General features: G+C 40.9%; 1 protein-coding gene across 1 annotated transcript in view; it reads left to right on the forward strand.

The window, feature by feature from the left end:
• LOC117945020 (ultraviolet-B receptor UVR8-like) overlaps positions 1-18,538 on the forward strand; it is a 300,294-nt gene that overhangs the window by 4,236 nt on the left and 277,520 nt on the right. Inside the window, exon 2 of the mRNA XM_034872256.1 lies at positions 5,129-5,312. Coding sequence (XP_034728147.1) covers positions 5,150-5,312 — 163 coding nt within the window. The 5' untranslated portion in view covers positions 5,129-5,149. The remainder of the gene's footprint in view (positions 1-5,128; positions 5,313-18,538) is intronic.

Below are 18,538 nucleotides of genomic sequence, written 5' to 3' on the forward strand. Positions count from 1 at the left end.
GCAGGGGGTTCAGAAATGCCGGGGGGAGTGTACGGATGGCCAAGCTGCCAGACCTCCCCGGATAGGGAGCGAAGCGCTTCAGCCATGGCAGTAATAGCTGAAGCATGTTGGCCGAGCAACGCTCCCTGGGAAAGCTAAGTCCGGATGTGCGGGGGTGAGCCGGCTGAGCCCATGGTGGCTTGACCGTTCTGTTATGCTGAGAACAGAAGAACCCAAACACACACGCACAACTCACAAAACAAAAGGGATTTGTTAAAATAAGGAAAGGGGAAGTGGGGAGGCAGACGCCAAGGACCGAGATGCTGTGAACAGGAAGCTGGGAAAATCTCAGGGAGCGAGGATGCTCGGGGCAGCGGGGAGCCGAGGAGGAGACACAGGAGGAGAAGCGTGGGAAAGCCGGGAGCATGGAGCCGAGGAGGAGACACAGGAATTGGAAGCGTGGACGGAGACAGATGGAAGCGGGACACCGTGGGAGGAGGACCGAGAGTAGAAGCCAGCTGACTGGAGGCAGAGACAGGAGTGGAGTTGACACTGTGGAGGGAGGAAACAAAAGGAGGTAAGGACATGAAAAAACACAAGGAGACGAAAGGCTCAAGGAGGCTTGCTTAGCAAAGTTCACCAGTGTGAATGTAGCAACGATCAAGCGAAGAGTGGATGGAAGGCGGATGTAGATATGCTGTTGTTGATTTGGAGGTGGCAGGCAAGTGTGAGCGGCGGTAGCAGGTGATTACTGATATAACTCACGTGTGCATTGTCAGCTGGCTTCAGCAGGAGGGACAGTGAGACACAAAAAAGAAAAACAGCAGGGAAACATGGCAGACCGACAGAAAACTCAGAACAAATAATAAACAAAACACATACTTACGGCCAGCTGGACCCCAACCATAACAATAAATGATTCAAATTCAGTTTCTGTTGGCGCATATTTCTGCCCATAGTACTTGGCTTTAAAAACAATTCAAAGGGGGTACATTGTTGAAAACTTCGAGAACCACTGCTGTACTGTATCTTTGCCAGAATCTGCCTTTGGGGAGGGGGGCTTATCATAGTGGGCGGTCTGGGTGTCCTCCTCCGGGGACGTTTTGAGCATCAATGCCTTAATTTCCTGTATTCTGATTCACTTTTTGCACCAATTAACAGTGGAAATACCTTTTATTTAGCATGCGAGAAAAAGAAAAACAGATGAAAATTCCGAAAACGTTTATCAATTATATTGGAAAGTAGGTTGTTGTGGGTCATTGGGCATTTTTAAGTGGGTATATGGAAATCCTGGAGCTACCTGTGTATCACAGACTACACCACTGTCCGTAACCCGTGTTTTTACAACCTTTTACCTGTCAAACCCGTACAAACAATGGAGACCCCTGTGGATGCTGTACAGGCGCCGGTGATTAACATAGAGAAATAGACAAATAAGCAACGTAAAGTTATTCCGCTCATTGTAATCAAAACAATACACATACAGTTGTGTACTACTACAGGTTATATTTGTTAAATTAAGCCCCAAAAATTTTGCCGACTGGAAATCGCTGGTATCAGCTATAGCGCTAGGTTAGGTAGTAGCTATCTGACGCAAGCTAACGGTGCAAAATCCATGTGACCGTGCAACGCTTTTGTTGCGCCGCACTCCCCTTTATTCATATGGGTGACATTAAGTGACTTTAACGTGCCCGCAAAGCATCCCGGAAAGGCGGTGCCAAGATTATAGTCGTTAACGAAATAACAAAAACTAGGTGGGAAAAAAACATTACAAACGAGTAAATGTCCTGATTTTTCTCTTTGTCAATGTCTTTCACAGAGCAAATTATGTTATATCTTTCCAAGTTGACATTTCCGACCATAGACCTGATTTATTTTTTAGTTTCCGGCTGGGCACCCAGAAATTCCTACATTCCATGTAAAATGAACCACATCATAGTCCACTCTGTGCCCCTCGCCTGGCATTGTGGCGGTACTGGAAGATGGAAGAAAGTGGCAGAGACCTATTTGATTGTGACTGTCAGATAACAGCAAGTGCCTTGCAGTTGAAGATGGTAAAATATGTGGACAATTTTTTAAAGGGAAAAAATCCCATGAATTTCAATGTAAAGTTCAAAACACCTGTTCATGACATGAACGTCTTCTTTACTCTTTTTCTCCTGGAACACGTCACTTAGCCTACACATTCTGCACTTACTGTGGTGTCTTGTGTAGACTGTTAACATATTTGTGCTCATCATCATATGTAGGCCTACATGTTATGTACTGGTGTTATTGTTGAATAAATTGTTGAAAACATTCTAAAATTGAATAACCAGCACCACTATGCTACCGCTTGACTTTTTGACCAATTTTTAACTCAAATTTTGCTTCTCTTATTTTCCTCATTGTATATATCTTCTTATTTTTACTTTTTTATATTGTTTACTTGAATGTTATGTTTGTCTGTGGACCAAATTTGTTATAAATGTCTTGTCAGCGTGGGATAGAGGGAAACGCAATTTCGATTTCTTTGTATGTTTTGACATGTGAAGAAATTGACAATAAAGCAGACTTTGACTTTTTGACTTTGACTTTGAATAATGTCTTTGTTGACTTATTAATACACAATACTTTTTCTGACCTTGTTCAATGTTGGCCCTGACAAAAAACCCATATTACAAAAAAAGACAAAAACCAAACTAAACTAGCAAACCTGCTTTAAAAACTAAGTAAAACTAAACTGAATTTAAAAACAAAAATTCAAAACAAAATAAAAATAAAAAAACTAATGAAAAATGCAGCACTGCATTTGGAGAAATGCTGCTCGTCAGAAAAGCTGGCCCATGCCCATCTTTATGCAAATGAGTCAGGTGAATTCAACGGGACTATACAGTAAAAGTAGAATGAAAATCTTTTAAACTAACCTTTGTTGATCTGAAATGAAGACAGATTCACCAACCGTATGGCCTATTTCTCGATTAAAATGTTTTCAGAAACACGTTTCAGTGAACTATTATAAATATTATGACTAATATGACATTTTATTCCGTCCGAGCCACCATGACAGTGGTTTGAAATTCATGAGCAGCCAGACCCACGTGACACGTTCGTCCAATCAGCGCATCAACAATGGATGTGTGACGTTGCGACACCACGCTTCTGTTGTGTTGCAAAAATGGATTATTACCGTGACGCTAGCTGACGCTAGAAGGGTTTGCATAACTTGTAGTCGTAACTTACGGGCTAAAAACTGTAAAACCACCCACTAAAAACCACCCATCCCTGATTAATGGCTATGAAATCATGTCAAAAGCTCAACTTCCAATCGGGTGTGAGCAAGAAACATATGAGTAAGTATGGTAGAAACATGAAAGTAATTAAAAGTAAGAAAAGTGAGCAAGTCAAATCCTGCTTAGGGCCCTCATTAAGCTGAGGACAGCCCTGCATGCTTGGAAACTCATCTACATAAGACAGATGAAAGTGGCTGTTAGGCGTCTGATAACATTTGTCCATTATGCACCGTGTAGGGCCATCTGTAGCATAACAGCAGATGCAGCTTCATATTACACAAAGACCTCATTAATGCAGCGCCGCTTGTTTCGTGAAGTTTATTTGAAATTTCTCAATAAATAACTTCTATTGGACAGTCAATATACATTTTAAAATGTTGTTCTGAGCTGCACACTAGGTTAAAGTAAGTACTATTATAAAAGATGTGTTCTTTTATAACTGATCTATTAAGGGCAAATACTTAAATCACATACCTTAGTAGAAGCTCATTAATCTATGCCGTGTATATGCCCCTAGTTGGATAGGTTGTATCCCTGCATTGGGAAAAAGGGTGCTTTGGTCAAGTCCAGTCTTTATTAAGATTAATGAACAGCTTGACATTTTTAGTCCTCTGTCTGAATCGATAATTGTAATACTCATGAGGGCCAATGGGGATCTAAGCTCGCAGAACACACATTGTGGCCACAGGGCGCATGTTAAACGTCCAAGTGGTAATCAATGCAAAGAAATTAGCTATCGATCTTTTATAGTTTTGTAATGGGTTATCTATTGGTTTGCTCTTTCGGAAAATTCCAATAGTAGTCGGATGGAATTGTGCTCGTGATATTGCTGTGGGGTGTGTGTATACATGTGTATGCATGCAAATACACCCAGCTTCCATGTGTGTTTGCATGTGTGTGCAGGGTCCCATTCTAATTAGCACAGAGGGCCGATTGTAAATAAACATGTGAGGAGAATATTGGTGATCTTCATCAGCTCCACAGTTCATTACAAATAAGGGTGAGGAATTCAGATTGGTTTTATGCCAGCTTAACCAGTATTTGTAAACCACTATTTTGAATTAACACTATTGCCACTATACTTCATCATACGGTATGTGGGACCCTGTCTTTCATAAAGTGAATAAATATGACTACAGTATCACTTTTAACATCTAAAAATATATTTATATCTTCATTGGTGAGTGGGGTATGAATAAAAGTGCAATATAAATACCTTTTCAGGTCAGGAACTCTTAGTTCCTATGATCCGTTTTTCTAACCTTAAAGTACCCATGACATGGTGCTCTTTGGATGCTTTTATATAGACCTCAGTGGTCTCCTAATACTTTATTTGAAGTCTCTTTCCCAAAGTTCAGCCTTGGTGTAGAATTACAGCCACTAGTGCCAGTCCCACAATGAGCTTTCCTTAGTATCTTTTAGCTTTTAAGGGGGGGGCAAGGCGCGGTGTCCTTGACCAACTGCCACTTTGCCCGTTTGAAAGCTATGATGTCTCCCTCTCTCTCATGGGTCGGCCAAATTATCTGGGCAACAGAGAAAGAGGAGGTAACCTTAATCCTTATGACCTCATAAGGGGCAGGGTTCCGGATTGGCCCATCAGAGATTTCATTTTCTCAAAGGCAGAGCAGGACACCCAGGGCTCGGTGTACACCTATCACCATTTTTAGCTACTGGGAGACCATAGGCAGGCTGGGGGAACGCATCTTAATGTTAAAAAACCTCATAAAGTGACATTTGTATGCCATGGGCCCTTTAAAGAAAAACACCGTTTTTGTTAAGAATAAAATTAAATAAAAGTTGAGAAAAGTACCTAGCAAACTTTGGTTACTTTGCCTATGTTGCTACAACACATCCCTTTTCTCTTTCTGTGTTCTCAGGACATACAGTGTGACTTGGATATGAATCTGCTTTGCTGGGGTAGTGGGGACCTTGGCCAGACTGGCCACGGCAGGCCAGGGAACATCTGTCCGGAGGAGGCCCATCTGAGAGAGTTTACAGTGGCAAGGCTGGGCAGAGCGAAGCTACTGGCATGTGGATCCAGTCATTCCATTGTGGTTACAGGTACAGGTCCCAGTTGCCTTTTGTACAGATTTTTGTCTTTTATTGCCCACTGTGGATGTCTACATGATATTCACTATTTTTAGATGAATTAGTTCATTACATTTTAATGTGTGTGTGTGTGTGTGTGTAGTTTTGCATGTAATTTGTCTAGTAAAGAGGAAACATTATTTATTAGGTTATCATTCCCCCATTAACACAATCCCCATTAATATTCATGTCAATGTTTTTTATTAACTGACTGTTTATTGTCATTGTTTACCATGATTAAGTCTAAGATGCATTTTCAGACATGGAGTTGTCTAATGCTTTGGTAAATGCATTGTTATGTCTGATAGCTCGCGCCATACTTTTGGTTATTGGGACAACCTACCGCAACTAACCTCAGTGAATCTATTAGCAGCCACCGTACCCCCAATCTGACTTTTGATGGACATTTCTGACCGAACTACCTTTCAGTACTATAAGTGAATGGAGTTTATATACAGGACTAGAGAATAGATTATCTGGGGGTACAGTAAAGGGTTATTCTGTATAGGTTTTAAAGACACATAATGTTACACACACACACACACACACACACACACACACACACACACACACACACATACATATATATGTATTGGATTAACACACAACATAAAGTGTCTTCCTTCCTGCCCATGAGGTAATACTGGCCTACTTATTTGCCAATTTGATAGAAACCCTGATGACAGGAAGGGTGGAGGCTCCTTTAGTACATAAGCTGGCAGTAGTTATAAATCAGTAGCCTAGATAAGTCTTATAGATCACCCCAACACAGGGATCCTATACCTCTACTATCATTACAGGAAAAAAGGTGACATTTTTGATTGATTAAAATGGTGCAGGCTAGCTTAGGCTAAATCATGTTAAGTGATGTGACATTGCCGTTTCACATATCATATTTCTGTCAAGACAATGATGGTGGAAGGCATTGTCAAGGCATGATATCTGACAACAGCAGACATCTGGGGGGGCCGGAGGAGATTTATGGGAAGGTTTTAGTGGTCTGAGGGAGATGAGAGAGAGTAAAAAGTGGTCCTTTTTTGTGCATTGTCACTTCCCGAGTGACTGTAAATTTTACTCCAGTGCTGTTGGGAATTGGAGACATTTACACATCCTGACAAATTGCCTGCTGTAAAAGTATTTACTGGTCTTGTCCTCCCTTTATTCTTGGCCAGCTCGCTAACACATAACGCCCTTACAGACACAGAAATATTTACCCACAGCAAATTTATGTGACACACGTTTATGTGGCGTACCTGAGCTCCTGCCCAACATATGTCATAGTAGTGGCGGGTTGAGAGTACTGGTCCGCTGTTAATGTTTTAATAGAGGAGGTCCTGAGTAGGTCGTAATGGTTTTCTATTCAATCAATCACATTTGTAATGTTGTCTTTTCTCTTTTTTGTCACATGAAATACAATACAATACAATTCCAGTGAAATGTAATTCCATCAGCGACATTGTCTCAGGTGTTTTGCCATTTAGCCCAGTCAGCCCGAGGAAAGGCTTGTTTAAGGAAAAATAGCGTCCAAGAGAAATCCTTGAGTTGCACAAAAGAGTGAAGAACAACTAAACTTGTCTTTTTTTTGGGTGTGTTTTTATTTGTGTTCAGATTGCACAATTAATGTGATAGTTAATAACTGTTGGTATGTTTTATGACACATTTTGAAATGATGATAATTTGGCTACTATGGAGCTTAAATTCATGAATAGAATAAATTCATTGTTGATTTTATGCAAATTTCTAGACTGTAAAACATTTGAGATACAGGTGAAATGATTAACTTTAAGTGAACTTATTCTCCTGTTGCCTTATTTCATCCATGCTCAAACATTGCTGCACGTTCTAGAAGAGCAATATAAATTGCTGCCACTCGGTGGCACTATTAGACTGCCAATAAAACCGTGTTGCCGAGGGGAGTGGGTGGGGGCAGCTGGGAGAAGGGAGGTCCACACTTACCTCACACTCAGACAGAGCTATAATTTACTAATAGTGTGGGAGCCGCCATTGCTGTTATCTTTTAATAGATTTGTACAGGGGAAAGCAGGTGCCTGTTGTTAATGTGTCCAATTGCCCAAGTTGCCTACAGAATTTAGGGCATCCATCACTGTCGTCGGCGGTGACACCCTGTCGTTCTACTTCATGCGGCGGGCCGGCCGGGCTGGGGCTGGTAACAGATGAGGCTTCTCTCTCCTCCAGACGCCCACAGTCACACAGAGATGTTTGCCATACGTGCTTGCACATCCATACACACAAAAACGTACACAGCTATACCACACTCTTAAAGGGCAAACTAAACTCATACCCGTTACAACAGGAAATGCATATATTTAGAGTGTATACGTACATAGGTGTAAAAAAACAGGCATGATTACTTGATGATCCAAAAATGAAGTGGAATAAATAGGCTATGTTAGTGAGAAAAAAGTGCCATTAAAAATAATCTCCCCAAACTTTGCCACCCCATTGCTTTGAATTCTTGACCCTCCAGCTGCACCCTTGAGCTTAGCCAGGGGCACCACGTTGCTTGCAAGTTTGCCCTCCGCCCTGGAAACCCCCCCGTGCAGCTGTGTTTCTTTAGACCCGGGCTGAGAGTTGGAGGGTATACAGAGGTGCCTGCTAATACCTTGTTAGGGCTGTTTCAGTTGCTAGGTCTCAGTAAGGTCAGTGTCAGTACTGCTTTAGTTCGAGGCCCTTGATCTGCTGGATCTCGGATAAAGCCAAAGACTCATGTGCCGGCCGTTTGTGACCTACTCTGATTTTCTACTGCGGGATGCCTCGCACTTAATAGTCCCATGGACTGTTAGAAGTCAGATGGCTGAGACATTTTCATTTTGTTTCTGGTCTTCCAACATTGTGGGCAAAAATAAAATGATCTTTGATATATTCTGATTCTGAAGTTTTCTTAGATTGTGATGGAGGATTGAGCTGGGGGCTTAGGTTATTACTTTTTTTTTTATTCCTCCGTTCTGTTTTTTTTCTTCACCTCTCTTTCCATATGAGCTATGAACCTTGGTCAGGCCTTGGTGTCAGGTGTTAAACCACATATGAGGGCTATGACCCAGCTCCCTAACCCTCTCTGACATCTCTGTTAACATAAGACAGAACCCTCACTCTCACCGTAATTGTAACCATCATGTTACTTTTTCACTGTTTTCCAGTGTTTCCCTTTGCTGTTGGTAAGCATTCCACACATGCTCCACTCATTCCTTAGCTGTGAACACATGCTTCCTTTCTCAACCTTAAACAACTTCAAAACATAATTTAAAGTACTGTAATGACATCATGCACCTGTTAGTAATAAAGAACAGAGTCTGGACTTTTTAAAGTGCATAATATTATACCACTCGTCAGTAAAAGCAAGTATTGATAGATCCTCTATTCTTCAACTCGTCATAAAAATCCTTCTGCAAACATGGAGAGACACATAGCTCTGTCTATTCAGTTTAATGATGTCCATTAAAATGGATTACAGCAGGCATAGTTTGCTCTGAATTACTTGGTCTTGAAATCCAATACTTTTTTTTTTTGAGAAAGAAATCCTCTAAAGTAACAGGAATGGACAATTGACCTGCCTTCTACCCAATCCTTATAGGCATTCAGGGCACGGTTACTGTACATCTCTGTAGAATCAAAGGGATAGAAAACGTATGAGAGCGATATAGGCAGAGAGAGACAGATTGAGACTCAAACAGACAGCCACGATGGCAGAAGAAAAAAAAACTCCAGGTGCACACATGACTCTCTCTTTTAATTCACCAGTCAGGTCCAGGTTCTGCCTTGAGGATAGGGCCCATGCAGATTTGAGTAGCTACTTTTGTAAATGTATAACTCACTGGACTGTCAGGAAACTGTGTTGTTAATATGGAGACCTATTTTCCCATTTTCTTCCTGTCTTTCTTTCAAGCCGTCTATGCCTGAAGGCAAATACACCTTCACCTATGTATTTTATTGTCTTGTATAATGTTTGTCAAAGAGTGCAATACTCAGAATAATTCTCGAAAAGTATTGGCCATCCCCCTGCATGACAACTCCAATATGTCTGCTTTGGACCGAACACCGAGGGGAGCTCTGGTAATAATTTGCTGTTTAGCTGTGTTGATGTTTTTCTACTATTTCCCAGTTGGGAAAGGTGAATGAGTGGAAAAAGGGGGAAAATAACCCCTGTCCCTGCTTCTTGCCCCTCTCTTTCTCTCTCGATTTTTTTTCTTTCAATCTCACTCTCCCCCTTGATCTCTGTGCTAATTTGGTTGAGCAGGTTGAGCGTTCAGTTTTGCACTCTGTTGCTTTTTAAGGTTAATCGTAGGACAGAAGTGTTTATGTTGCTGTACTGTGTGCTTAAATCTCTCTCAGCGAAGCATGGAGCACTTGAAATATGTAGTTCACCATCGTCTTCCTCCACCCCCCCCATAAAAGACAAACGGTAAGTAGAACAAAAGATGGGGGAAAGTCTTGCCAATTAGCAGCTAATGAGACAAGCTTGTGAGGATATCCAAATCCTCAACGTGTTAACGTTTACGACCCCCCCGCCCCCCGTCTCTCGACTCCTTCAACCTGCGCCTCCCCCATCTGCCCTTGCACCCAGTCTCTTGTAAGGCGGCGAGGGCACCTCCGAGGCCCTCTGTGTGATTATTCACACATGGCCGTGGCCCTGGTGCTTTAAGCGGCGAATGGGAGAGGAAGAAAGAAATGCCTTACGTATGGCTAATGTAAAAATGCTGAACTGACACATGGCCAGGACTCCCTTTTAATTTTTTCATTTCATATTTCCCTATTACTCTACCACCTTTCCACCCCCCCACACACCAACTCAACCCCATCTTCTATAGATAGATAGATTGATCCAATGAGGCACTCTGTTCCTCGCCATCCGTTCTCAATTTTCCTTAATATAGTAAAGCCAGGAATTGGGTGGGTAGGTTGTGATGGGAGGCTGGTAAGGGAAACACATTAGATAAGTGAAAAATAATACGCCCAGAGAAAAAACAGTCATCCCAGTTGCCTTTGACATGCTTTTTATCAGAGATGTCTGTGTTGGAAGTGAAAACTAAAATCTGCTTTTGTAATATAGATCTCTGGACAGCCTTGAATGATTCGCCACTACTGCTTTCCGGCCTCATTTTCTCCAGAGCGTGTATTGGAAGTGTATTTGGAGTTGGCCTGGAAGTGTTGCAGTAAACAGTGAGGAAAAAAGCAAACACAAGCCAGATCAGGGAATTTCATGCAGAGTAATGTTTGGACTAAAAAGAAGAGTTGTGTAATGGAACAGCACATATTCCCCTCTCCAAAGGGCCTTCTAATTGATTCTGTGCTTCATTACTATTTTTGTCAGGGAGAAATGGACAGCTCATTTTATTATGAAAACAGAGCAATAGACATTTAAATGGATGCCATTGTAATTATTGTGATACAGTACTGAAACAGTATTTGGCAGTAGATGACTGCGTTATTGCGGTAGTTTTTCTTCTTAAATTGCATTATTTTTCCCATGGAAGTAGCAGGGACTAACAATCCTAGCCCTGACTGAAACAATTAGATAAAAAGCGTAGAATTGAAAAAGAGAGGTTTGGGAGCACAAAATAATCCAGGGCTCCACTTGATATGTTATTTGTCGGGGGCAGTACATTTGTGTATGTTAACTAACTGTGCCACTGGACTTGGCCTGTTCCTAATAGGGTTCCAGCGCAAACGTTTTCTCTGAGGGATTTCTATTATTAATTCTGTCTGAACACATCCACAAATGAATAATGAAATAAATAATGAAAATGTTATTACTTTTGGCAGCTGGGTCATTTCTTGTTTCCTGCTTTTTCCTCCGCTGGTTTCCTACTAATTAACTTTCCAAGGAGTTGTCCTCCTTTTCACAAAATGAATTTTATCAAGATGGTAGGCCATTGCAAGTGTGGGTACACAGTCTCACGAAAGGACAACAACCAGACTTTTACCCAAGTCCTTGCTTGTCATTTAAAGGAAATTAACGAAATGTTTTGGTTTTTTTTTTGCACACAGCTTATTTTTTGAGTTTTTCGGGGGGGGCGTTTTAGGTCTTTATTTGTATAGGAAAGTTTAGATTTGAAAGGGGGAATTACATGCAGCAAAGGGCTGCAGGTCGGAGTCAAACCTGCGGCCGCTGCACTGAAGAGTAAAACTATATATGGGTGCCCGACTACCAGGTGCCCTGCACACAGCTTTTAGTTGTCTTGTCACAACAAGTGAATTCAAATTTACCATAAAAAATTTAAAGCTTTGGCCCCGAAGCAAAATAATGTAAACCTAACTTGGACATACTGACCACTGAACCACAGGGTACTGTGTATTGGACTTTCTTCTTCTAGTGGTATCTTATTCGGCCATTCAAGTTTCCCCCTCCCTTCCCAGCCCCACCACCACTCATCTCCCTGCTTTCAGATGGCTGCCCTCTGCCCCGCACCGTGCTGTTAAAGGCTTGTGTACTGGGACAGAGGCTTGGCGATAAGTAGCCCTCGTTTAATATGGATCTTAAAAAGGGCAGTAAACCTAGAAGTCCCCCCCCATCATCCCTCTGGCATTACTATATAGATGACCCTTCTCTCTCTCTCTCTCTCTCTCTCTCTCTCTCTCCTCATTAGAGTTATTGCAAACTCTTTCAAACTGCGCCTTCCTTTTCTCTGCGTTTTACTGTTAATTAGTTTGCTTTGTAAGGTTAGACGTGTGGACGGAGCAACTTTGGGAGTGTTTGGCTGCCATCTGTGTGCATACGGCTCTAACTATGTACAGATGGTGTGTGCTTACAGACAGGTTGCTTCTTGTGTAGTGGTGGGGGGGGGGAGCACAAGAGACGGTTTTGGTTATTTTCAAGATTTATGACCATTCTCATAGGTAACTGTTTGAGCTGTAATGATGATTGTTAGTCGGCTGTCAAAAAGGGAAAATTTAAGGCCAGAGTACGAAAGAGAAGAGAATGTATATTTCTTCCTTTCCACATCCTCTGTCACGAATCCTTCGGAAAAGATACATTTCTGGGAAAATTGCTTTGTTAAATTTGTAACTGTGAAACATATTGAACCAATTCTGTTGCGGCTACTTCAGAAAAGCTCTCATAATTTAGACAAGTTAAAATACCATTAGCCACTCAGTGAACCAGGTAAGTAGAGAAAAAGGCAAATAATTGCTTAACAAGGTCACAAAATTAGCAAACATAATCAAATAAGGAGCTGACTGAATTATTTATGGTTTTGGTTACCAGGCCAGAAATGTCATATTTAAGTTTAATTTTTACATATAGCACAATGCATTTTAATCTTTTAGAATTATAAAACCATTGTCGGCTTGCACTAAAACATGGCTTTTAATATAGCATACTCATACCTGTTTTTTGGGAGCGGGGGGGTTAAGTTCTTGGCATGCCTGCAAGGTGCCTCTTGCTGGTGGGAAACCTGGCCCTATCAGTCGTAGTTCAGGGGTTAATGCTTTCTACAGGGCATTGTGAATGACCCTCCCACAATTAAAAAGGGGTTAGAAAAATGATTGTTGGCCTCCTGCCACACTTTATGTGACTTAGCAGTGGTCAGAAACAGAATGTGGGCCCATAGTCCCCAAAACGTGGCTTTTTTCCAGTCCAGCTCTGACATTACCAGTGTAATTAGCAAATTGAAGGAAGTCTCGCTGTGGATGAGGAATCAGAACACAGACTAACTTTGTTATTGTTCACAAAGTTGAACTTTTTGCTTGCAGTTTTTTGACTGATACTTCTGAAGAGGAAGAGCTAGATCTTGTGTCCATCTTCATGTTTTAGATCCCCCCTAATTGTATCTGTTAAAATGGTGACCTGTTACTGTGTATAGTTTTTAGTGCAAAACACCTTTTCACATTTTCGTGAGTAAAATAAAATACTATTACTATTTTATTTTGGTTACTCATAGCCAATACATTTGGGCAGCAAATCAATAGTTCGGTATATTGCTTTGCTAGCAAATGATGTAACACGTATGCTCCTAGGTATTCAAATTGAGGAAATTACACATAACTAGACAATGAAGACATGAAAAAAGATGAGCATTTTTACGGCCACGTCATAGTTTTATCAAACACCATCAAATAAAGGTTTATTAACAGTTATAATTTATAAACAATTTATAATTTGCTGAGCTTTTTTTTGATGCAATGGAGTATTGAGGCTGGGCGGAGAGGTGTTGCAGTGCGGTGTCAGCGCTCATGGAATCAGTTAGATGGGAATCTGTCATTTCATTAGATTTGCAACATTATTCATTATTATGTATCGACCCATGTAACTTTGTGAGACGAGTCACAAATAACATGTGTAGACATTTATGCTACTCAGTGTTTTCCATGCACAATTGTTAAGAAATACTGAAAAAGAAAAAAATAGATATGGCATTTAAGATTACAAGATGCCGTACATCTCTACAGATTTTTTTTTTTAACACGCACCTTTATTGAATCAATAAACACAATTGTCTGAGTTTGAGTGTTTCATAATGCTGCCCACTAATGACTACAAATGAGCACACCAATTTAAATGTTTGAAAAAAACTCAGTTGCCACAGCTATAAAACATTGTTCAATGAAGAGCCCCTTCTTTTGTCTTTCTTTCTCTTTAAACCCTCGGCGTGAGTGAAGAGGGTCCTCTACAAACGTCTGAGAAAGCCGCCAAAAATACTGGGGAAAAAAAGATTGCTTTGTTCATCCCACCCCTCCTGCTTTCACTATTTCCCACTCTCCCCAAGGTTCTATTAGGAAATAGATCCCAGGTGTTCGATAAGCCTGTAGTGGACATGACAGCAGTGCAATCAAGTGTATAAATTTAATTGCAGGCTCATTTTGTGCCGTTTATTAGCCGTTTAGGGGCACATCGCTCCACTTGAACCCTGTTATTGCCAGACAGAACAGCTGTTTGGTTCCTTTTTAAATGTTTGTCTCATTGCATATTTTTGAAAAGTACATACTTAAATGCCAAATGCCGCTTATAAGAACTAGAAATTATATTACAAAACACGTACATATATTTGATCATTCATTTTTTGAAATATGCTTTTTTTATCATTTCTACCATTTCATGAGGAAACAAATTCAATTTGATGAGGCAACAAGAAAAACATAACGTATAGGCAATGTGATTAATATTGTCACTGGAAAACTAAAATGCATACTAAAACAACAATGTGTTGTGTGCACTAATTTGTCTAAATTTGATTTGCCTAGTACATACAATATAGAAGTAATTAAAAAATGCAATATGTATTATTTTCAATTAAAAAAGCTGGTCAACACATACACCATACTGTCTATGGAAAAACAGCTAACCCACACAATTAAAGGGAGAAAGTGAGTCTCTTTGCATAGCAGTGTGGCTTTTGCTGAACCGGGTTAGTCTGTCTCTCCATCTTCGCTGCAGGACGGTGCCACACACCGAGAGGCCTACAGATGTACTAGCTTTGGTTGAGACCTTCTTCTGGTTTGACACCCCATTAATAAGAAGCCTGGAGAAAGCTGTGTTAATTGTTACCATGCATTCGGCCACGGCATTCCTATAAATCACCCGACTAATTGCAACAAATTGTGGGCTGACATTAAGCTATGATTCCGAACGGGCAAATATTCATCAACATTGCAACTAGCCCCATAAAACAACCGAGCCGGCCGTTTCCCAGGCCAAACACATATCTACCATCTAACTCCCCCATTATTTATGGATCTTTCTTGTCCTCAGCGTTTAAGTGCTGCATGGTGAGTGAATGAGACGCCATCTTGTTTATTTATTATATCCCTGATAAAGCCCAAGTAGTGGCAGTCAAATGACCAGTCACAGACCTTGTTTTCCATGTTACCCTTGAAACCTGGTGTGTTGTCACACACACTCTATACTACCCTATATTGATTACAGTGTTGCCTGACATAAGCGAAGTACCTTGAAGCTTTTCTGTACATGCAAGGCTACTAAGAGTTAGACTGCAAAAAATGAAGCACTATTTCTAGAGTGGATCACTTGGTTTTTCAATGTTATTTACCAAATGCTTATCACATAGAACGTGCTTGATGCGTCGCCAAGCACTCATATGTCGGAGCATTTAACCTCCCGTGCAATGTTTATTTCATGCAGACAAAAGGCTAGTTAAATCTCTTTCTCTACGGTCTGAAAGACACCATAACTGTCACAGCAGTGATCTACTTCACAGCCCAATGCATTACTACCACTAATGTTTCACTATCCTGCCAATTCACCCTGGTACTGTTCAAAACAGCTACAGTATGTGTCAAAACAGTGCATAATAGGCTGTCCCCCAGGTGTGCATCAGCAGCTAAAGATGTAGCAGCCAAAGGTCAGGATCTGATTTGATATGGGGGAGTTCACCGTGAATTTTGATGTGCACTGATCAACTCCACACCCCAACATGCACATAAATCAATCCTGCGTCTGGAAAGAAGGTATACATGGGTGCACATAGTGTACGAGCGCATGTGTGGACATGCACACACATGCACAAATGGGCCTGTGCAGACTATAGTGCAATTAATCATAAATCTCTTACAGCATTATGTGAGCATGTTTTCATCCCCTCCGTTTCCCCTCTTACCTCTTTCCCCCTCGTGTATCCCTCTGTTTTAAATTGCTGAGATCCTAGCTGGCTTGAAAGCCCAGGCACTACCATAAAGGGGGGGGGGGGGGGGGGGGGGGGGGGGGGGGGGGGGGGGGGGGGGGGGGGGGGGGGGGGCTGAAGAAGAGCGAGCAAAGAAATCCTTCCTTTTGACACTGTTAAACATTGACGTGCTTATTACCGTGTTCTCTGATTCAGCTGGATGTGTTCAAGGATCTTCTTGGCGGTGAAAAAGGTCAGCTGCTCTTAGTTGTGCTCAGCTAGAATACTAATACTGTCCTTATTCAAATGATCTGCTCCAGCGCTTATTAAATTGATGGCCCAGGCGCTCTAATTTAATAGTGTTGCAGTCCAGGAGAGGGACACAGCTGCAGTCACTGGTGAATTAGGTGCTTCTGAGGCAAAGTTCAAGCAGGAGCCCCCTTTTGCTTTTGGGATGCATTTTTTCCCAGCAAATTAGCAGTCAGTGGCAGTGTGCAATTAATTAGCTCAAACCAGGAAAAGCTTGTCATTTAATAAGGTGCTTTTTCCCACTCACACCTCTCCCACACAGAAATATCTCTCTATCTATCTTACCATATCTCATTCCCTGCCTCCCTTTTCTGCCTGTTTCTCTCGTACTCCCTCCTCTCTTGCACTTCACTTTACATAAACAGAGGGAATTGATCCATTAAGTCGTGTGCTATTAATACCATTTAATGTATGTCTGGTTAAATGAAAGCTGTGGTTTGGATATTTTCTGTGGCGTCAGAGTTTGACAACCTCCGTCTGGGTTGGCTCAAAAGATTAAAGACCGGCCACTTGCTGATGATTTCATCCAATCAATAATTGTGATTGGAAGATAGATTTAACAGAGGTGAATTTTTGGCAGACTGAAACACAAGACATCTTCAGGTGCCTGTGTGTGTGTGTGTGTGTCTGTGTGTGTGTGCGCACATATGCAGGACCTTTGGTGTACATGTGTATATTTGTAAGTGAAACCATGCATTGTAGATTCTCTGTGTGCATGTTATACCCATAAAGTGGCATTTTCTGTTTAATTGGACTACACTTTAAGAGCATATAAATGGTATAAAAGAACTGAGTGGATTGCAACCACATCCAAAAAAATGACATAAACTCTACAAGATATAACCGTTTCAGTTGAAAAGTGCTGAGAAGATTACAGACTTTTGTCAGCTTAACAGCTTTTTTTTGTCTCCGTAAAACTTAGTTTGACCTTCAGAGTAGAATGCATTTTTCCCTTTTAATCCTTACCTTATTTCCTTGTAATTTCATGTCCTGAAAGAACTACATTTATTCTATTGTCACTGACCGAGAGAGAGGGAGAGAATTACATTCAATGAATTATGGAATAGGTTGATTGAAAATAAAATGTTCCAATTAAAATGTTGATTTTTAGCATGACTTTCTGCTTGTTGTTGCACTGCAAAGTAACGTCATTGATGATAGGGATGCAGGATACAAGGAAAATATATCTTATTGCAATGATTTTGACTTATATTGTGATTGTGGTATGTTTCACAATATTGAAGAGAATGATCATTTTTGTGTATATTAAAATATTAAAGTTAAAAAATGAAAAGGGTTGTAGTGTGTATGATCCTGTCTGTAGGACACAGTTAGTAGACTATAGGACGTCTCTGCAGGACCACAATACTTGATTCAGAATGGTTTGACACATATTTTGCCTTTAAAGTGTGCAATTTGGATATTGCACTATTCCACATTGCAATTTCAATGAAATTGTGCAACCCTAGTCCACGATTTTACTTGTCGCGCAAACTCCAAAATAGGGAGACTTATTGTGGGGTTACAGCCTTACATCTAATATATGTATAACATAAGGATAATATAATAATTACTGCTTAACATTTTATTTAAAGAACATGTGACAAAATACAGGTTTTATGGATATGTGTCTGCACGTGTGTGTGTGTGTGTGTGTGTGTGTGTGTGTGTGTGTGTTTGTTTGTGTAGGTGTGTAGGTGTCTATCTCTGTGCATCTTGGTTTAAAATACTAACCAGTAGTGCTGAAGCCCACAGAAATTCTTAACCTTGTAATACACAGATTTATTTGACTAATCAATTAGTTGATCTAATTAAATAATTGGTAAAATTGCCTCACCAGACTTATTGTTGCCTGTGAATGCAGACACACAGGAGGATCTCTCAAAATATAATAAATCAGCAGTGACGTAGTGCTTTCATGTTCATTAGTGAAAAAGAAGCCCTCAATGATATGCCAATGAATCATTAAATAAAGAATACACACACCTGTGCCATGTAGGATTTTTCATTTTTGAAAGTTGTGTGATTTGTCAAGACTGCAATAAAGAAATAGCAGGGGGCTGGCAACCAGACAAGCATACACTGTATATTTTAACACACACACACACACACACACACACACAGTTAGACCTCTGTACCGTTGTCCTATTTACAAGCTGAATGCTGAACATGGAGTATAGTGGGCCATAAATAAGAGTGCTTGGGCTCTATCAGTGCTGACAGAGGTCTCTTTCTCCCTACACTCACACACACACACATACACACACACACACACACACACACACACACACACAGCCTGGCCTGGTGCCTCCCCCC

The sequence above is a fragment of the Etheostoma cragini genome, chromosome 5 (genome assembly GCF_013103735.1).
Source record: "Etheostoma cragini isolate CJK2018 chromosome 5, CSU_Ecrag_1.0, whole genome shotgun sequence".
Taxonomy (NCBI): domain Eukaryota; kingdom Metazoa; phylum Chordata; class Actinopteri; order Perciformes; family Percidae; genus Etheostoma; species Etheostoma cragini.